At 37.2% G+C, this 18,544-nt stretch overlaps 1 protein-coding gene across 5 annotated transcripts in view; it reads right to left on the minus strand.

Moving 5' to 3' along the window:
* The window catches only part of NRP1 (neuropilin 1), a 199,200-nt gene that overhangs the window by 23,138 nt on the left and 157,518 nt on the right, over nt 1-18,544 (minus strand). For all 5 annotated transcript variants that reach the window (XM_037127401.2, XM_037127405.2, XM_037127404.2 and 2 more), the window contains one exon: nt 17,215-17,359. In XM_037127401.2, the coding sequence (XP_036983296.2) occupies nt 17,215-17,359 (145 nt within the window). The remainder of the gene's footprint in view (nt 1-17,214; nt 17,360-18,544) is intronic.

Here is an 18,544-nt window from a genome sequence, read left to right on the forward strand (position 1 = left end):
TCCGCATACAGCGTCACAACCCAGCGACCTGAGAGTCCAAGGCTCCACTACTCATACTTAATGGGTGAGAACAGACCAAAAATGACTCAAGAAGATCTCAAAGCTCCAGAGCCTATAAATCTAAGTGATGAAGAAATAGCAAAACTCTCAGATGCACAGTTTAAAAACACTGGTGATCAGGATCCTCACAGAACTGGTTGATTATAGCCACAAATTAGACAAACATATAAAGGCAAAACTAATTGAAATGAATGGAATTGCACAGGAAACCAACAGCGATGAAAAGGTAACTGGGACTCAAATCAAAGGAGTGGACCAGAAGAAAGCAAATAATGGCCAAACAGAAAAGGTCAAGAAGCAAGAATTCAAAAAAATGAGGAGAGTCTTAGGAACCCCCAGGACATCTTTAAATGCTCCAACATTCGAATTATAGGGGTACCAGAAGGGGGAAAGGAACAGCCAAGAGTGGAAAACTTATTTGAACAAATAATAAAGGAGAATTTCTCCAATCTGACAAAGGAAATAGACTTCTAGGAAATCCAGGAAGCTCAGAGAGTACCAAAGAAGTTGGACCCAAGAAGGAACACACCAAGGCACATCATAATTACATTAGCCAAGATTAAAATGAAGGAGAGAATCCTAGAAGCAGCAAGAGCTAAGGGGACAGTCACCTACAAAGGAGTCCCCATCAGACTGTCAGCTGATTTCTCAAAAGACACCTTATAGGCAAGAAGGGGCTGGAAAGAGGTATTCCAAGTCATGAAATCCAAAGACCTACAACCAAGATTGCTCTATCCAGCAAAACTTTCATTTAGAATGGAAGGACAGATAAAGTGCTTCTCAGATAAGATCAAATTCAAGGAGTTCATCATCACCAAGCCCTTATTATATGAAATGTTAAAGGGACTTATCTAAGAAAAAGAAGTTAATAAAAACATGAACAGTGAAAGGACAGTGAACTCACAGTTATTAACAACCACACCTAAAACAAAAGCAAATTAAAAGGACAGCTAGATCAGGAGTGGAAACATAGAAATGAAGATCTCAAGGAGGGTTAGCAATAGGGGAGTGGGAGGAGGAGAAGGGGAGAGAAGGTACAGAAAATAAGTAGCATAGACAGTAGATAGAAAATTGATGGGGGGGCAAGAATAGTATGGGAAATATAGAATCTGAAGAACTTGAGACACATGATAATAAACTAAAGGGGGGGTAATGGTGGGGATGGGGGGTAGGGTGGAGGGGAATGAAGGGGGAATAGAACAACTGTAATGGCATAATCAATAAAAAAAAGTAAAAAAAATTTCATTCTCTTTTATGACCAATATTCCATTTTATATATATATATATATATATATATATATATATATATATATATATATATATATATTTACCATTATATATACCACATCTTCTTTATCTACTCATCTACTGATGGACATTTAGGTTGCTTCCATATCTTGGCTATTATAAATAACACTGTAGTATCATAGAGATGCAAATATATTCTTGAATTTGTGTTATAGATTTCTTCAGATAAATACCCAGAAGTAGAATTGTTGAGTCGTAAGGTAGTTTTATTTTATTTTTATTTTTTGAAGAATATTCATACTGTTTTAAATAGTGGCTGCACCAATTTGCAATCCCATCAATAGTGCACAACGCTTCTGTTTTTCCTGCATCTGAACAACACTTGTGGTTGTTTTATTGATGATAGCCATTCTGATAGGCATGAGCTGGTATCTCACTGTGGTTTTAATTTGCATTTCTCCAATGATTAATGACATTGAGCATCAATTCATATGTCTATTGGCCATCTGTATGTCCTCTTAGGTCCTCCGCTCATTTTTAAAAAATAAATAAAACACATTTTATTATTTCAAGTATTAATGATAAAAAAATTCAGCCCAGCTATTGCATTTTAATAAATGAAAATACCCTGTTTTTTAATTGGATTGTTTGTTTGTTTTTGGTGTTAATTTGTATTTCTTTATACATTTTGGATATTAAGGCTTCATCTAGTGTATCTTGGCAAATATCTTTTCCCACTCAGTAGGTGATCGGTTTGTTTTGTTGATGGTTCCTTTGTTATGCAAAAACTTTCTAATTTGGTATAGTCCCAATATGTTTATTTTTTCATTGGTTACCCTTGTCTGAGGAAATATATCCAAAAAGTATTATAAAGAGCAATGTCAAAAATTTGTCTGCCTATGTTTTATTCTAGGGGTTTTACAGTTTTGGGTCTTGTATTTGTCTTTAATCCATTTTAAGTTTATTTTTGCATATGGTGTAAAAAAGTGGTCTAGTTCACTTTTGTGCATATTCTATCCAGCTATCCCAATGCCACTTGTTGAATAGACTGTCTTTATACCATTTTATCTTCTTGCCTCCTTTGTTAAATATTAATTAATCATACAAATATGGGTTTATTTCTAGGCTTTCCATTCTGTTCCATTGTTCTGTGTTTCTGTTTTTATGCCAGTACCATGCTGTTTTGATTCCTATGGCCTTATAGTATATTTTGATATCAAGTAGTGTGATAACTCTATGACACTAGTGACTATCACGCAGTGACTAACTCTATTCTTTCTCAAGATTGTTGTGGCTATTAAAAAGTTTTTTATGTTTTCATTTAAATTTTAGAATTATTTGTCTTAGTTCTGTGAAAAATTCCATTGGTGTTTTGAAAGGGATTGCAATTGACTCTATAGATTGCTTTGAGTAGAATGAATATTTTAATAATATTAATTCTTTTTATGCATGGCATGGTCCATGCTGACATTTATTTGTTTATTCTTATGATTTTCCAAGTACAGGTCTTTTATCTCTTTGATAAAATTTATTCCTAGGTATTTTATTTTTTTATGAAATTGTACATGGGGTTGTTTCCTTAACTTCTTTTTTTGATAGCTTGTTATTGTTATATAAGAATGCAACAAACTTCTAAATGTTAATTTTGTATTCTGCCACATCACTGGGTTCATTCATCATTTCTAATAGTTTTTAGGTGGAATCTTTAGGATTCTCTGTATACAGTATCATGTCCTCTAAAAATGAAAGTTTTACATCTTTTTTTCCAACTTGAATGCCTTTCATTTATATTTTATGTCTGATTACTGTGGCTAGAACTTTCAATACTATGTTGAATAAAAGTGGTGAAAATGAACATCCTTGCCTTGTTCTTGATCTTAAGAAAAATGCTTTTAGCTTTTCCTTGTTGAGTATAATGCTAGCTATAGAATTGTCATATAATTCTTCTCCTATACTCCTACTTTGTGGAGAGTTTTTTTTTTATCATAAATGGATGCTGGATTTTGTCAAATGCTTTTTCTGCAGTTATTGATATGATCATGTAATTTTATCCTTTATTTTTAAGTCATATGTCATGTTAATTGACTTGTGAATATTGAATTAATTTGTATCCCAGGAATAAATCCCACTTGATCTTGGTGTATGTTATTTTCAATATATTGATGAGTTAAGTCTGCTAAAATTTTTTGAAGATTTTTGCATTTATGTTGATCAAGAATAATGATCTTTTCTTGTAATTAATTGTCAGGGTTTGAAATCAGAATAATGGCCTTATACAATGACCTGAGAGTCTTCACCCTGTTGAATTTATCGGGATAGTTTGAGAAGGGTGTGTTAATTTTTCTTTGAATGTTTGGCAAAATTCATATGTGAAGTCATACAGTCCAAGACTGTAGTCTGTTGGGAATTTTTGATTACTGATTTGACCTATTCAGATTTTCTGTTACTTCTTGATTTATTCTAGGAACAGGGTATCTTTCTAGGCATTTATCCATTTCGTCCAGATTGTCCGATATGTTGGCATATAGTTTGTACTATTTTCTTATACTCTTTGCATTTCTTTGGTGTCAGTTGTTGGTTCTCTTCTTTCATTTCTTATTTTATTTATTTGGGTCCTTATTCTTGTTTTCTTCATGAGTCTGGTTAAAGTTTTATCAATTTTATCTTTTCAAAGAACCAGCTCTTGGTTTTATTGATCTTTTAAAATATTTTTTATACTTTATAGTGTGTATTTCCATTCTAATCTTTATTATTTTCTTTTTTCTACCAACCATGGATTTGTTTGCCTGTTCTTTGTCAATTCCTTTAGGTGTAAGGTTAGTTAATTTGAGGTTTTCCTTGTTTTTAAGGTGGGCCTGTGTTGCTATGAATTTCCCTCTAAGAACTGCTTTCACCATGTCCCATATATTTTGGGTCTACGTTTTCATTTTCATTTGTCTCAAAGTATCTTTTTTTAAAGATGGCTAAGTATAATATATTTTATTTTTTGTTGATGTTCATTTACAGTTGTCCCAATTTTCCCCCATTGCTCTCCTCTGCCTCCCCATCCCCCCAATCAATCCCCACCCCGTTGTGCATATCCATGGGTCCTCTTACCTTGATCTCATTGTTAACTCACACATTGTTTGGTAGCACATTATTTAGCCTCCATGTGATTGTGTGTTTTTCATCTTTCTTCTTGTAATTGATTTCTAGTTTCATTCTATTGTGGTTGAAGAAAATGCTTGATATGATTTCAATCTCCTTAAATTTGGGAGGGCTTATTTTGGGGCCAAATATTTGATTTATCTTATAAATTGTCCCATGTGCAGTAGAAAAGATTATATGGTTGACTGCTTTGGGGTAAAATGTTCTAAAAATATCAATGAGACCCATCTGGTTTACAAAGTTCTTTATGGCTACTGTTTCTTTGTTGATTATTTTGTCCACAAGATTTTTCCATTGATATCAGTGGGGTGTTAAAGTCCCCTATAATTACTGTATTAATGGTGATCTCTGTCTTTAGTTTGTCAATATTTGCTTTATATATATAGGCACTCCAATATTTTGGTGCTTAAATGTTTACAAGAGTTTTATTCTTTTAGTGGATTGATCCCTTTATCATTATAAAATGTCCAATTTTATCTTCTTTAATAGCCTGTGTTTTAAAGTATATTTTGTGTGATATAATTATTGCAACACAAACTTTTTGTTTTCATTTCCATTTGCATGAAATATCTTTTTCCATCCTCCTATTACTTTTAGTCAGTGTGTGTTTCGATTTGAAGAGGATCTCTTGTAAACCATACATGCAGGGGGTAGACAAAAGTAGACTTACAGTTGTGAGTCTACAAACACAGAGTTGACTCTTATATTATAATTTATTAATTATTGTATTCTTATTTGTTTTACAACAATACTTCTGCCCACACCTATATATAACTCTTGTGTTCTTATACATTCAGCTACCCTAAGTTTTTTGGTTGGAGCATTTAATCCATTTGCATTTAAAGTGATGATTGATACATATGGAGTTATTGCCATTTTATTCATATTTACGTTCTTTAAAAACTTATTTTTGAAAGAGTCCCTTTAACATTTCTTGTAACACTGGTTTTGAGGTGATGAAATCCTTTAGGTTTTTCTTATCTGGGAATGTCTTTATCTCTCCTTAAATTTTATTTTTATTTAAAAAACTTTATTGAATTTATTTGAGTGACAATGGTTAATAAATTTATATGTTTCAAGTGTATAGTTCTATAATACATAATCTGTACATTGTTATTATGTGTTCCTGACCCAAAGTCAAGTCTCCTTCATCACCATTTATCACCCTTTACTCTCTTCTACCTCCCCACAACTCCCTTTCCCTCTAGTCTTCATACTGTTGTCTGTGTCTATAAATTTTTTCCTTAATCCCTTCAATTTTTTTCACCCAGCCTCCTAACCCCCTCCTCCATCTGACAGTTGTCAGTCTCTTTTTTGTATCCCTGCATCTATGGGTCTGTTTCTATTTTGTTCACTAGTTTGTTTTGTTCATTAGATTACACAAAATAAGTGAAATCATGTGGCATTTATCTTTCTCTGATTGGCTTATTTTGCTTAGCATAACATTCTCCAGATCCACCAGTGTTGTTGCAAAAGGCAAGATTTCTTTCTTTTTTTAAGGCCAAGTAGTATTCCATTGTGTAAAAGCAGCATAGCTTTTGTATCCATTCACCCGCTGATAGGCACATAAGCTACTTCCAAATCCTGGCTATTTTAAGTAACAGTGCAATAAACATAGGAGTGCATATGGACATATTCTTTCAAATTACTGTTTTGGGTTTCTTTGGATACATGCCCAGAAGTGAAAATGCTGGGTTATAAGGCAGTTCCATTTTTAATTATTTGAGGGAATTTCATACTGTTTTCCACAGTGGCTGCACCAATCTGCATTCCTACCAACAATGCACTAGGGTTCCCTTTTCTCCACATCCTCACCAGCACTAGTTGTGTTTTGATTTTATGATGATAGCCATTCTGACAGGTCTAAGGTAATATATCATTGTGGTTTTAATTTGCATTTCTCTGATGACTATTGACATTGAGTATCTTTTTATATGGCAATTGGCCATCTGTATGTCCTCTTTGGAGAAGTGTCTATTCAGGTACTTTGCCCATTTTTAAATTGTGTTTTTGGTGTTGAGTTTTATAAGTTCTTCATAGATTTTGGATATTAACCCCTTATCAGATGTATCAGTGTTCTCTCATTCAGTTCATTGTCTTTTCATTTTTGTTGGGGGCTTTTCCTTTGTTATCCAAAACTTTTTAGTTTGATGTACTTCCATTTGTTTATTTTTTCTTTTGTTTCCTTTGCCCAAAAAGATCTATCAGTAAAAATATTGGTATGAGAACTGTATGAAATTTTGTGCCTGTGTTTTCTTCTAGGATCTTTATGGTTTACAGTCTTTAATTCATTTTGAATTTATTCTTGTTTATGGTGATCTATTTTTATTTTTTTGCCCAACAGCTTTCGTTGAATAGACTGTCTTCACTCCATTGTATGTTTTGGATTCTTTTGTCAAATATTAATAAAGGCATAGGTTTATTTATGGATTCTCTATTCATTCCATTGATATATGTGTCTGTTTTTTTCCAGTACCATGCTATTTTGATTACCATGGCCTTATAATATACTTTGATATCAAATAGTGTGATTCCTCCAACATTGTTCTTGACAATGTTTTTGTCAAGATTGCTGTGGCTACTCTGGATCTTTTGTCATTCTATATACATTTTTTGGAATATTTGTTCTAGTTCTATAGAATATGCCATTGGTATCTTGATGGGAAATATATTGAATTTATAGATTGATGTAGGGTAGTATTGACATTTTAATGATGTTATTTCTTTCTATCCACAAACAAGGGATATACTCCCACTCATGTATATTTTCTTCCATTTCTTTCCTCAATGTCTTATAATTTTCTGAATATGTCAGTAACATCCTCAGTTAAAATTTTTTTAAATTTTATTTATTTATCTTTAGAGGGGAAGAGAAGGAGAGAGAGATAGAAATATCAGTGTATGGTTGCCTCTTGTGTGTCCCCTGCTGGGAACTGGCCTGCAACCCAGGCATGTGCCCTGACTGGGAATCGAACCGTGGTTGCTTAGTTCCCAGGCCCGTGCTCAATTTACTGAGCTACACCAGCCAGGGTGTCTCAGTTAAATTTATTCCTAGGTATTTTATTGTTTCTGTGCATGTGTGTAAAATTATATATAGTTTTTTTTTAGTTTCCCTTTCTGATAGTTCATTATTGGTGAATACAAATACAACTGACTTCTGCATATTTACTTTGTATACTGATTCTTCACTGAATTCATTAATCAGTTTTAGCAGTGTTTGGTGGCATTTTTAGCATTCTCTGTATACAGTATCATGTCATCTATAAATAATGATGATTGTGCTTCTTTCTTTCCAATTTGGATGCCTTTTATTTCTGCTTCTTGTCTGATTGCTGTGGCTAGGACTTTTTGTACTATGTTGAATAAGAGTGATGAGAGTGAACATCCCTGTCTTGTTCATGATCTTAAGGAAAATGCTTTTAGTGATTTCCTGTTGAGTATAATGCTGGCTGTGGGTTTGTCATATACGGCCTTTATTATGTTGAGGTATGTTCCCTCTATACCCACTTTGCTGAGAGGTTTTATTATGAGTAGGTGCTGGATATTATCAAGTGCTTTTTCTGCATCTATTTATATGATCCTGTGGGTTTTATTCTTCATGTTATTTGGTATATTGACATTTATTGATTTGCAAATACTATACCAACATTACATATCCAGAATTAACCCCACTTCCTTGGAGCATAATCTTTTTAATGTATAGTTGAATCCAATTTGCTAATATTTTGTTAAGGATTTTAACATCTATGTTTATCAGGGTTATTGGCCTATAATTTTCTTTCTTTGTAGTGTTTTTTTATGGTTTTAGATGTTGGATTATGCTGGCCTTGTAAAACAAGCCTGAGAATATTCCCTCCTTTTGAAATGTTTGGAATAGTTTGAGAAGTATAGGTGTTCTTCTTTTAATGTTTTGTAAAATTCACCTGTGAAGGACTGCGGTCCAGGACTTTTGTTTTGGTGGGAGATTTTTGATAAGTGATTAAATTTAATTTGTTATAATTAGTTATTCATATTTTCTATTTCTTCTTGATTCACCTTTGAAGATTTTTATGTTTCTAGGAATTTATCCACTTCATCCAGATTGTCCAATTTGGTGGCAAATAGTTGTTTATGATATTTTCTTACAATCATTTGTATTTCTGTAGTGTCAGTTGTTACTTTTCCCTTTTATTTCTGATTTTATTTATTTGGGTCACCTCTTTTCTTTGTCTTGATAAATCTGGTTAAAGGTTTTTCCACCTTGTTTAACTTTTCAAATAATCAGCTAGTGGCTTATTGATCTTTTGTAATTTTTTAGACTTTATTTAGTTTTTTCTGCTATAATACTCATTTTCTTTTTTCTCATTTGGGATTTTGTTTGTTGTTCTTCTAGTTCCATTAAGTTTAAAGTGAGATTTTTTTTTATTTTTGAGATTTACTTTGTTTCTTGAAGTAGGCTTGTGTTGCTACAGATTTCCCTGTTAGGACTGCTTACACATGTCCCCTGGATATTGAATTGTATGTTAATTTTCATTTGTTTCAACATATCTTTTGATTTCCTTCTTAACCTACTCATTGTTTATTTTTTTATTTTTTTAATATTTTATTATTTATTTATCTTTAGAGGGGAAGTGGGGGAAGGAGAGAGGGAGAGAAACATCAATGTATGGTTGCCTTTTGTGCGTCCCCTGCTGGGAACTGGCCTGCAGGGAACCGGCCTGCAACCCAGGCATGTGCCCTGACTGGGAATCGAACCGCGATCGTGTGGTTCGCAGGCCCGCGCTCAATCCACTGAGCTACACCAGCCAGGGCTACTCATTGTTTAGTAACATGCTATTTAGCCTGCATGTGTTTGTGTATTTCTCAGTTTTGTTCTTGTGATTGATTTCTTGTTTCATACCATATAGTCAGAGGAAATGCCTGATATGATTTCTGTGTTCTTAAATTTATTGAGACTTGTTTTGTGTCCTAACATGTGGTCTATCTTAAAAAATGTTCCATGTGCACTTGAAAAGGATGTATATTCTGCTGCTTTTGTGTGAAATGATCTGAGATATTAACTAAATCTTTTTGATCTAGTGTGTCATTTAAGCCTGCTGTTTCCTTGATTTTCTGTTTGGAAGATCTATCCATTGATGTCAATAGGATGTTAAAATCCCCTGCTATGATTTTATTAATGTTGATTTCTCTTTTTATGTCCATCAAGATTTGCTTTACACATTTAGGTGCTCCTATGTTGGGTGCATAAATGTTTACCAAGGGTATAGCCTCTTGTTTGATTCATTTTTTTTATTATGTAGTATCCTTCTTTGTCTCTTTCCATAGCCTTTGTTTGAAAGTCTATTTTTGTCTCATATAAGTATTGCTACACCAGCTTTGTTGAAAATTTCCATTTGCATGATATATTTTTCCATCCCTCTACTTTAATTCTAGATGTATCTTTCATTCTGTAGCGGGTCTCTTGGAGGCAGCATATATATTGTTCTTGTTTTCTTATTCATGCAGCTACCCAGTGTCTTTTGGCTGTAACATTTAAATTATTTACATTTGAAGTGATTATTGATAGGTATGTGTTTATGACTATATTCCTCTGTTTTTCTTCTTTTTGTTCTTTGTAAAGAACATCCTTTAACATTTCTTGTAGTACTGGTTTGGTGGTAATGAACTCCTTTAGCGTTCTGTTGTCAAAAAAGCTCTTTATTTCTCCTTCAATTTTAAATGATAGCCTTTCTGGGTAGAGTAGTCTCGTTTGTAGTCTCTTGCTTTTCATCACTTTAAATATTTCATGCCAGTCACTTCTGGTCTGAAGTGTTTCTGTTAAGAAATCAGCTGTCAGTCTATGAGAGCTCCTTGTAGATAATTGTCTTTCTGCTGAGGTACTTAAGATTCTGTTTTTGTCTTTAACCTTTGCCATTTTAATTATGATGTGGTATGACCCTCTTTGGATCCATCTTGTTTGTGGCTTGTGTGTTTTTTTCCTTCACCAGGTCAGGGAAGTTTTCAGGCATTGTTTACTTAAATAGGTTCTTGATCCCTAGCTCTCTTTCTTCTCCTTCTAGTACACCTATAAAATGGGTGTTGTTATACTTTATGTTGTCCCAAAAATCCCTTAAACTATTTTTTAGAAAGTTATTTTTTCTCTTTGCTGCTCTGACTGGGTGTTTTCTCCTACCTTATCTTCCAAATCACTGACTTAATACTCTGATTCATCCAACATAAGGTTTATTCCTTCTAATGTATCCTGTATTTGAGATACTGTTTTCTTCATTTGTGACTAGTTATTTTTCATGGATTCCATGTCCTTTTTTCATGCTGTTGAAGTTCTCAGTAAGTTCTTGGTAGTTCTCACTAAGTTCCTTGAGCATCCTTATAACCATATTTTTAACTCTATATCTGGTAAATTGTTTGCCTGCATTTTTTCTTGAAATTTGTCCTATTCTTTCATTTAGGGCATGTTTCTTTGTCTCAACATTTTGGCTGCTTCTTTGTCACTGAATAGTCACTGACAGTACTTGAGTTCTATGAGGTACTTTCTCAGAGAGTAACCAGATAAGGACAAGTGGTGTTCACCACAGATACAGCTTTAAACTTGGTGCCAGTGCTGGGTCTGATGCCACTCACCAAAAGTCACAGGGTAACTTGCTGCATGCCCACAGACCTTTGTATCATGGTGGTGTCTCAGGGAGTCATCAGGGTGAAGCCAGGAGAGTTTATGAGGCCCAAGGAGACCAAGGTTAGGCTGTGTGAAAGAAATGCTCTGCACTGGTGGGCATGTAAGGGAATAATGGTCTCTGTCCTAAACGCACACAACTCAGTCTGTCTTAGATTGTACTGAGAGCCCATGCTCAGCAGGGCATGGCAGCCCAGAGTTAAAAGGGTGAGGCTATTGAATTTCACATGAGGGAGAGGGGCCGGTCAGGCTTGAGGGAAGGTGGTATTGAGTGGCCTCCTCCCCAGAGCCATACAGCTCAATCTGGATTCTGTCCAGATCTCCTGGGGAGTCTGGGCTTGGTAAGGCAGGACCTCCAGGAGTCAAGAGAGTGTGGCTGCTGGCTGCTTAGATGATGAGGCTAGCAGATCTCCTGTGATAGTAAGGCACCAGTCATGTTTTCAGGAAAGTGGGGGAAATGGCTTCTATTCCAAAGCCAATAATCAGTCATGACACCCCCTGAGTCTGCCTGGACCTCTGAACCCCAATGGCCAGGTAACTGACGCTCATCAGGGCATGAATTCTGCAGAGTAGGGCAGCAAGTAGTCAAGAAGGTGGGGCTATTGCATTCTCCCAGGCTGATGCTGTAAAGAGGGTAATGAATGCTCCACCCAAGAAAGATGGCATTGGCAATCTGGGAGAAGGACTCAGTTATCCTGGCAGTTGTCCCTTTGACTTTATCCTGAGCGCCACAAACCCCACTCTCTCCTCATGGACTCTAGTCTGCTCCACACTCCCAGAATAGTAGCTGTGAAAAAGATTTTTCATGTTTCCTCCTTAAGAGAGTTATTGTGTCTCTAGCAGACTCTTGTCTCACTCTGGTGGACAGAATCCCCATAGATTTTCACAGCCAGATGTTATGTGGTTGCCTCTTCCTGATTGTGGTGCTCTGGGTTGATACACCATATATTTCAGGGGGAAGTTTTGCAGTAGAGATATCTCTCTGAATTCTCAGCTGGGACATGTGAGTGCACAGGGACAGCCTTTTGGGGGGGGGGGCTCCATTCTTCCTACTAGTCTGGATGTGTCATATTTTGTAAATCCTTGGTTATATAACTTCTGTTCATTTAATTGTTCTATATCTTAGTTGTAATTCAGGTTTGATCTCAGAAGGAAGTGAGTGTGCTTTCTACCTACTCTACTGCCCTCTTGGCTTTCCTCTCTTCTTCAATTTTAGGTGATACGCTTGACTATTGGCCCTTGTTTTTTACTACTTTGAATATTTTGTGTCAGTTGTTTGTGGCTTGCAAAGTTTTTTTGAGAATCAGTCATATGGAAGCTCCCTTGTAGGAAAATAACTGCCTTTCTCTTGCCGTTTCTAAGATTCTCTGTCTTTAAGCTTTGCCATTTTAATTTTGATGTTTCTTGGTGTAGTCTCTTTGGGTTCATATTGTTTGAGATTGCCTGCACTACTTGGACTTGTATGTCAATTTTTACAAGTATGCTCTCAATCCCTTGCTCTCTCTTCTCTTTCTGGTACTTCTCCGATGTGAATATTGTTATGCTAGGTATTGTTCCAAAGGTCCCTTAAACTAACCTTTTCTTTCTTTTTGATGTTTAGATTAGGTGTTTTCTGCTACCTTGTCTTCTAAATTGCTGATTCAATCTTCTGCTTCATCTAACCTGATGTTGATTCTATCTAGTGTATTCCTTATTTCTGATGGCTCCCTTTTTGTGGTCGCTATATCCTTTTTTCTTAAATGCTTACTATTTCTTTGTAATAGTATTTCTTCATAACTCTCAGCAAGTTCCTTAGTTCTTTTCCTAAGTTCCTTGAATATCCATATAACTGCTGGTTTAAACTCTGTATCTGGTAGCTTGCTTGCCTCCATTCTTTTTGTTGTTGTTCTTTTCTGTTTTTTTTTCTCCTGTTCTTTCATTTGGCACATGTTTCATTGTCTCCTCATTTTGGTTGACTCTCTATGTTTGTCTTTATATATTAGGTTAGATCGACTATGTCTCACAGTCTTGGCAGAGTGGTGTTATGTGATAGATGTCCTCTGGTACCTAGTGGTATAATCTTCTTGATCCCCTGAGCTAGGTGCTCCATGAGTGTCCCTTGTTTTGGTTTTGTGCACCCTCCTGCTGTAGTTGGGCCTTGACTGCTGTTGGCACGTCAGTGTGTTGGGTTGACCCTCAGGCTGACTGGTTGTGAAGATTGACCATAACCACAGCATATAAGCTGCTGTGTGAGGGTCACTCCATGGAGCAGGATTTGCACAGTGGGGCTCTGTTACCTACTGAGACTACATTTTGGGTGTACCATTTGTGGAGCTAATTGGGTGGTGCTCTGTTGTGGTCTGATGCTAGTTACTGGGTATATTGGTTCTGGGGCTTCTTGAGAGAGACTCCAGGTCTGGTCAATGTCGACCTCAGCCTGTGACTGAACTGGGGCCACCTAGTATAAGCTATAAGGCTATTTTTGGTTGTTATCTGCCTGTGTTGTATTGGAGATGTGCAGGAGACGCTATGTTGCAAACCAAACTGAGGCTGGCTGCTTCTAGTAAATGACTTAGGACCACTTCGCAATAGACACAGGAGTCCCTGAGGCCACCTGCAGCCTTTCAGCTTCCTGTAATGCACAGCCACGGAAAGATCCTTGTACAGTATGTGCGATGGTTGGAGTGGGGTCTGAAGAAATCATCAGAATGGGGTGAATGTTGTTCACCAGGTTAACATAGATTCAGTTTGAGTGCCAGTGTTGAGTCTGGGGCCACTCGTCAAGAGGCACAGGGCACTTGAGGCCAGCTGCCACCTGTTTTGGGCCTCATGTTTAAGAGTTTTTAGGAAATATTTCAGCATAGGCTGAAGCCAGCTGCTTGTCACTGAAAGAGCCCCTAGTGGTTTGAGGGTCCAGACAGGCTGCCAGCCCCTGAAATTTCTCTGGTAGTACAGCAGTTGAGTGGTATGGAGTTTCAGGGAATCATTGAGTTGGGTCAAGTGGTGGTCACTGGTTAATAGAGACTCAGATTTGATGCCAGTGTCCAGCCTGGGTTCACTGATCAAAAGACACAGTGCACACAGAGGCCAGGGGCCTCCTTCCTGTGGCCTACATACCTTTGAGAGTTTTAAAGAAAGACTAAAGTGTGGGCTTACTCTGGCTGCCTGTGGCTATAGGAGCTCCTGGCAATGCTCTGACCAAGCCTAGCTGCCAGCTCCTGAAAGAACTATTGAGATGCAAGAATTGCATAGAATGGGATCTTAGAGAGTCACCATGGTAGGGAAAGTGCTGTTCCCAGGTTAATTCGGATTCAGATTCGGTGCCCACCAATGCCCATAGGCTCCCTGTGGGGAAAACTCTTCACAGGAAAGATGATGTTCACCTGCTGGTTGTGTGAGAGGAGGGTTCAGCACAGGGACAACTGTGGCTGTCTCTTCATCTTTCTCCCTGCTATACAATTCAGCCTCTACCTGTACATCTCTTTTGCCCTCCCTGCCTCTGTCCCTTTGCTGGAGCTCAGAGTGAGTGCCTCTGAGTGAGAGAGGCTATGTATGGCCTTTAAGGAAACACCTGTGTTTCCAGAAGCCCTCTGTCTCACCCAAATGGATGGAATCACCATTGATTTTCACAGCCAGATTTTATAGGGGCTCCTCTTTCTGGCACTGGTACTCTGGGTTCAAGAGCCCAGTGTGGATCTGGGACTCCTTGCTTCTCAGGGGGAACCACTGCAGCTAAGATATCCCTCCTGATTTTCAACTGCCGCACAAGGGTATGGGACTAGCCTGTTCTGTGTCTCCACCCATTCTACCAGTCTTGAAGTGGCTTCTTTATATTCTTAGTTATAGGACTTCTGTTTAGTTAGTCTTCAAGTCCTTACGCAGGTAGGTTGTTCTATAATTTAGTTGTAATTTTGATGTGGTCATAGGAAGAGGTGAGCACAGCGTCTACCAACTCAACCATCTGGGCTGGAGGTCCCCAGGCTTTACTTGTTGTTCCCTCTAAATTAATAGAATCCTTTCTGGCAATCCAGATGCTTGTCTTCGCTAAACTATCCTGGCTCTTGATAATGTGATACTTAAATATTTTAAACTGTCTCTTCAGCTTGCTGGGTTTTTTGCATTCCTTACAGTTTTTACAAAGGAGGTGTTCTACATTGGAAAGTGCCCAAGAGTAGTACCAAGATTAAATAGAAAAAAGTAGAAAGCAAATAATGTTTATGTCCTTATTTGAATACTTGAAAATATTTTATCATTTGTGGTTCTCTATTTTTTCCCACACATAAGTGCTAGCCCCAAATAGGGTGGACATTCAGGGAAAGCTGGTGTGTACAGTATATTCTTTCTGTATCCCCCTAGGTATCTCCAGTAGATCAAGGCCAAAGTAGATATTTAATAAGGCTAGTGAATGGATTTAAGGAAGAAAAAAAAACACTCCCTTTCAATAATGATGTTAAAATTGCTATGCTGTGGTGACACACTTTGACATTTTCTCAGATGTTGGTTTCTCACATGTCTCAGGGCAAGTTCCTTACTTTTGTGAAAGCTTGGAAGTATCTGCAGCAAATCCTTTCACCAACAATCTCTACCTCACTACAGAGCTGACACTGGCAAACTGCTACTAGGCTCCATTTTTTCAATCACCCATCCATTCCACCTCCTAAATTATTGTTGTTTCCCAGAGTCCAGGTGAAAGACTTGTCTCATAGCAGTAGACTGCCTTTTCTAGATAGGCATATTTCTCAGAAAATTGAATGAATGAGTCTGCAGTTGGCTCAATCTGCCCATCCCTTCTTTTTCTTGGCATATTTGTCAGAGCTCTGGCACATGGTCATTTTGGGCTGTGTTGCTAGTGACTGGATAATTCAGAGGTCTGGGACATGACTACATATATGACAACATGTATACAATAAAAATTAGAGATAATGGCCTGTTTTAAAATAAACACACAGAAAAGCATTGATGAATTATTCATTATTATGGCGGTTCACAACTTAACATTCTGTAGTGCATAAGAAAATTTTTATGATATTAATATGCTCAGAAACATAATTACATTTGGATAGCTGAAAACACACATAATTTTGAATCCACGAGAAGGTGATATTTAAAAGCTACTCTTCAAAACAACTGTGAGCACATGCCAAATTGATTAGTATCTGGGTACCAACAGTAGCCATTCTTTGAACAAACCTGGGGAAAGGCCTTTACAGGGATAAAAAATTTGGTATAAGGGGACTCACTGATGCTTAAATCTAAGGCAAATGGGAATTCTAAAGCACAAACTATGTCATTAAATGGTACAATAAGCAGCTATCATACTATGTTTTCAAATATTAATTTCATTTATTATGTGATAAAAATGCAGGGGCGAGAACTCTTTTGAAGTAAGATTTTACCCTTTGAATTTACCCTTGACCTTCAGATGATAACCTAAGTTTATGCAGTAACATCCCTGAACAGATATCATTGTATTTTCACATACATTAATGCATGTTAAGGTTTGTGTCTCTGAAGCAGCCTAAGAAATTCATCACAGATAATGTCTGGATGTCTCAGTCCATCAAATGCTTCTTCCTGCTGGTATGAGATGGTAGTCAATACCTCCTACAGAAGCCTAGATCAAACATAGACTTCTAAACAACAGTAAAAATGTCAGAGGGACTGGTGGTTGACTGGGATTGGATGAGAGGGAATTAGGACAAAACTGTTTAATATATAAAGGGTTTTACTTTGGAGAGATGAAAATGTTTTGGAACCAGATGGAGGTAGTGGTGGCATAAATAATTGTGAATGCCATTATTCACATTATTAAATGCCATTTAATTGTTTGCTTTAAAATGGTAAATTTTGTGTTATGTAGATTTTAGTTTAACAATTTTTTAAGAAGTCAAGTAGACAACCCCACAGAATCTTGGAAGAGTTATGCAAGCAACCAAGACATAAGTAGGATTCTGAAGGCATTGTTTGCACATTAGAATATTTTAGAATGTAGTAGAATGTTGAGCCTCACAGACAGGCAGGCACAGAGAGGACAACCCAGGGGAAAAGACTGTGAGGGGCATAAATGCAGGAAAAAGGAAATTTTTTTAAAAAACTAGGAAACTAGAAGGGACTTTGAAAATTGTAATTACCTTCCACATCACAGCCCAGGAGCTCCATTCTTAGCCCCAGTCCAGCATGAGTGGCTCTCTCAGGGTAGATCCTGATGAATCGTGTGGAAAGAGGTTGAAAAGTCCGTAGCTCAGGTGTATCATAGTTACTGTTGCCTTCAAAAGACTGTGAAGTATGAAAAACATGTTATTAGGAGACTTCTTGCCAAGATAGAGGTGTACCTCTCTGGTTGTGTACCTCCTTTTTTGGTTGTGTACCTCCTCACACAACCAAAAGAAGGACAACAGCAAATTTAAAAACAAAAAACAACACAACTGACAGAAAATTGAACTGTAAGGAAGTCACACAACCAAGGAGTTAAAGAAGAAACATTCATTCAGATTGGTAGGAGGGATGGAGATGGGAAGCCAGGCAGAGAGTACTTCTGGCAAGGTGGTGGCTAGAGGACTGGATGAGGCAGTGGCTGGCGGAAAGGGTGGTCCTGCATTCGTGTGCAGATAAACTGGGAGGAACAACTGAGGGTGAGATAGACAGCACAACCCAGGGTTCTAGTGTGGGGGAAATAAAGCCTCAGAGCCTCTTCTTTAAAACACCCTGGAGGGGGGAGGGTCAAGGCGGCAGTGGGAGAAACTCCTAGTCTCACAGGAGATTTTGTTGGAGAGACCCACAGGGGCCAATGTAAACAAACCTACCCATTTGGGAATCAGAACCAGAAAGGTTTCATTTGATAGCTGGGGAAGTGACTGAAAACCAGCAGAGAGATGAGGAAGTGGTACTCTTCCCTCTCAGACCCTTCCCCCACATACAGCATCACAAGGCAATGAAGTGGGTTGCCCCCTCCCCTGTAAACACCTAAGGCTCTGCCTCTTACTATGTAAGAGGTGTGCAGAGACAAAAAAAAAAAAAGGTCCAAATGAAAGAACAGATCAAAGCTCCAGAAAAAATACAACTAAGTGAGGAAGAGATAGCCAACCTATCAGATGCACAGTTTAAAACACTGGTTATCAGGATGCTCCAGGAACTCACTGGGTACTTCAATAGCATAAAAAAGAGCCAGGCAGCAATAAAGGTTGCATTATGTAAAATAAAGACAAATCTACAGGGAACCAACAGTGATGGGAAGGAAACCAGGACTCAAATCAATGGTTTGGATCAGAAGGAAGAAATAAACATTCAACCAGAACAAAATGAAGAGACAAGAATTCAAAAAAATGAGGAGAGGCTTAGGAATCTCTGGGACAACTTTGAACATTCCAACATTTGAATCAAAAAGAGGAAAAGAGGAAGAGTGAGAAGTTGAGAACTTATTTCAACAAATAGTGAAGAACTTCCCCAATCTGGCCAAGGAAA

This window comes from Artibeus jamaicensis, unplaced genomic scaffold (assembly GCF_021234435.1).
Source record: "Artibeus jamaicensis isolate MK-2021 breed Jamaican fruit bat unplaced genomic scaffold, CSHL_Jam_final contig_515, whole genome shotgun sequence".
Classification (NCBI taxonomy): Eukaryota; Metazoa; Chordata; class Mammalia; order Chiroptera; family Phyllostomidae; genus Artibeus; species Artibeus jamaicensis.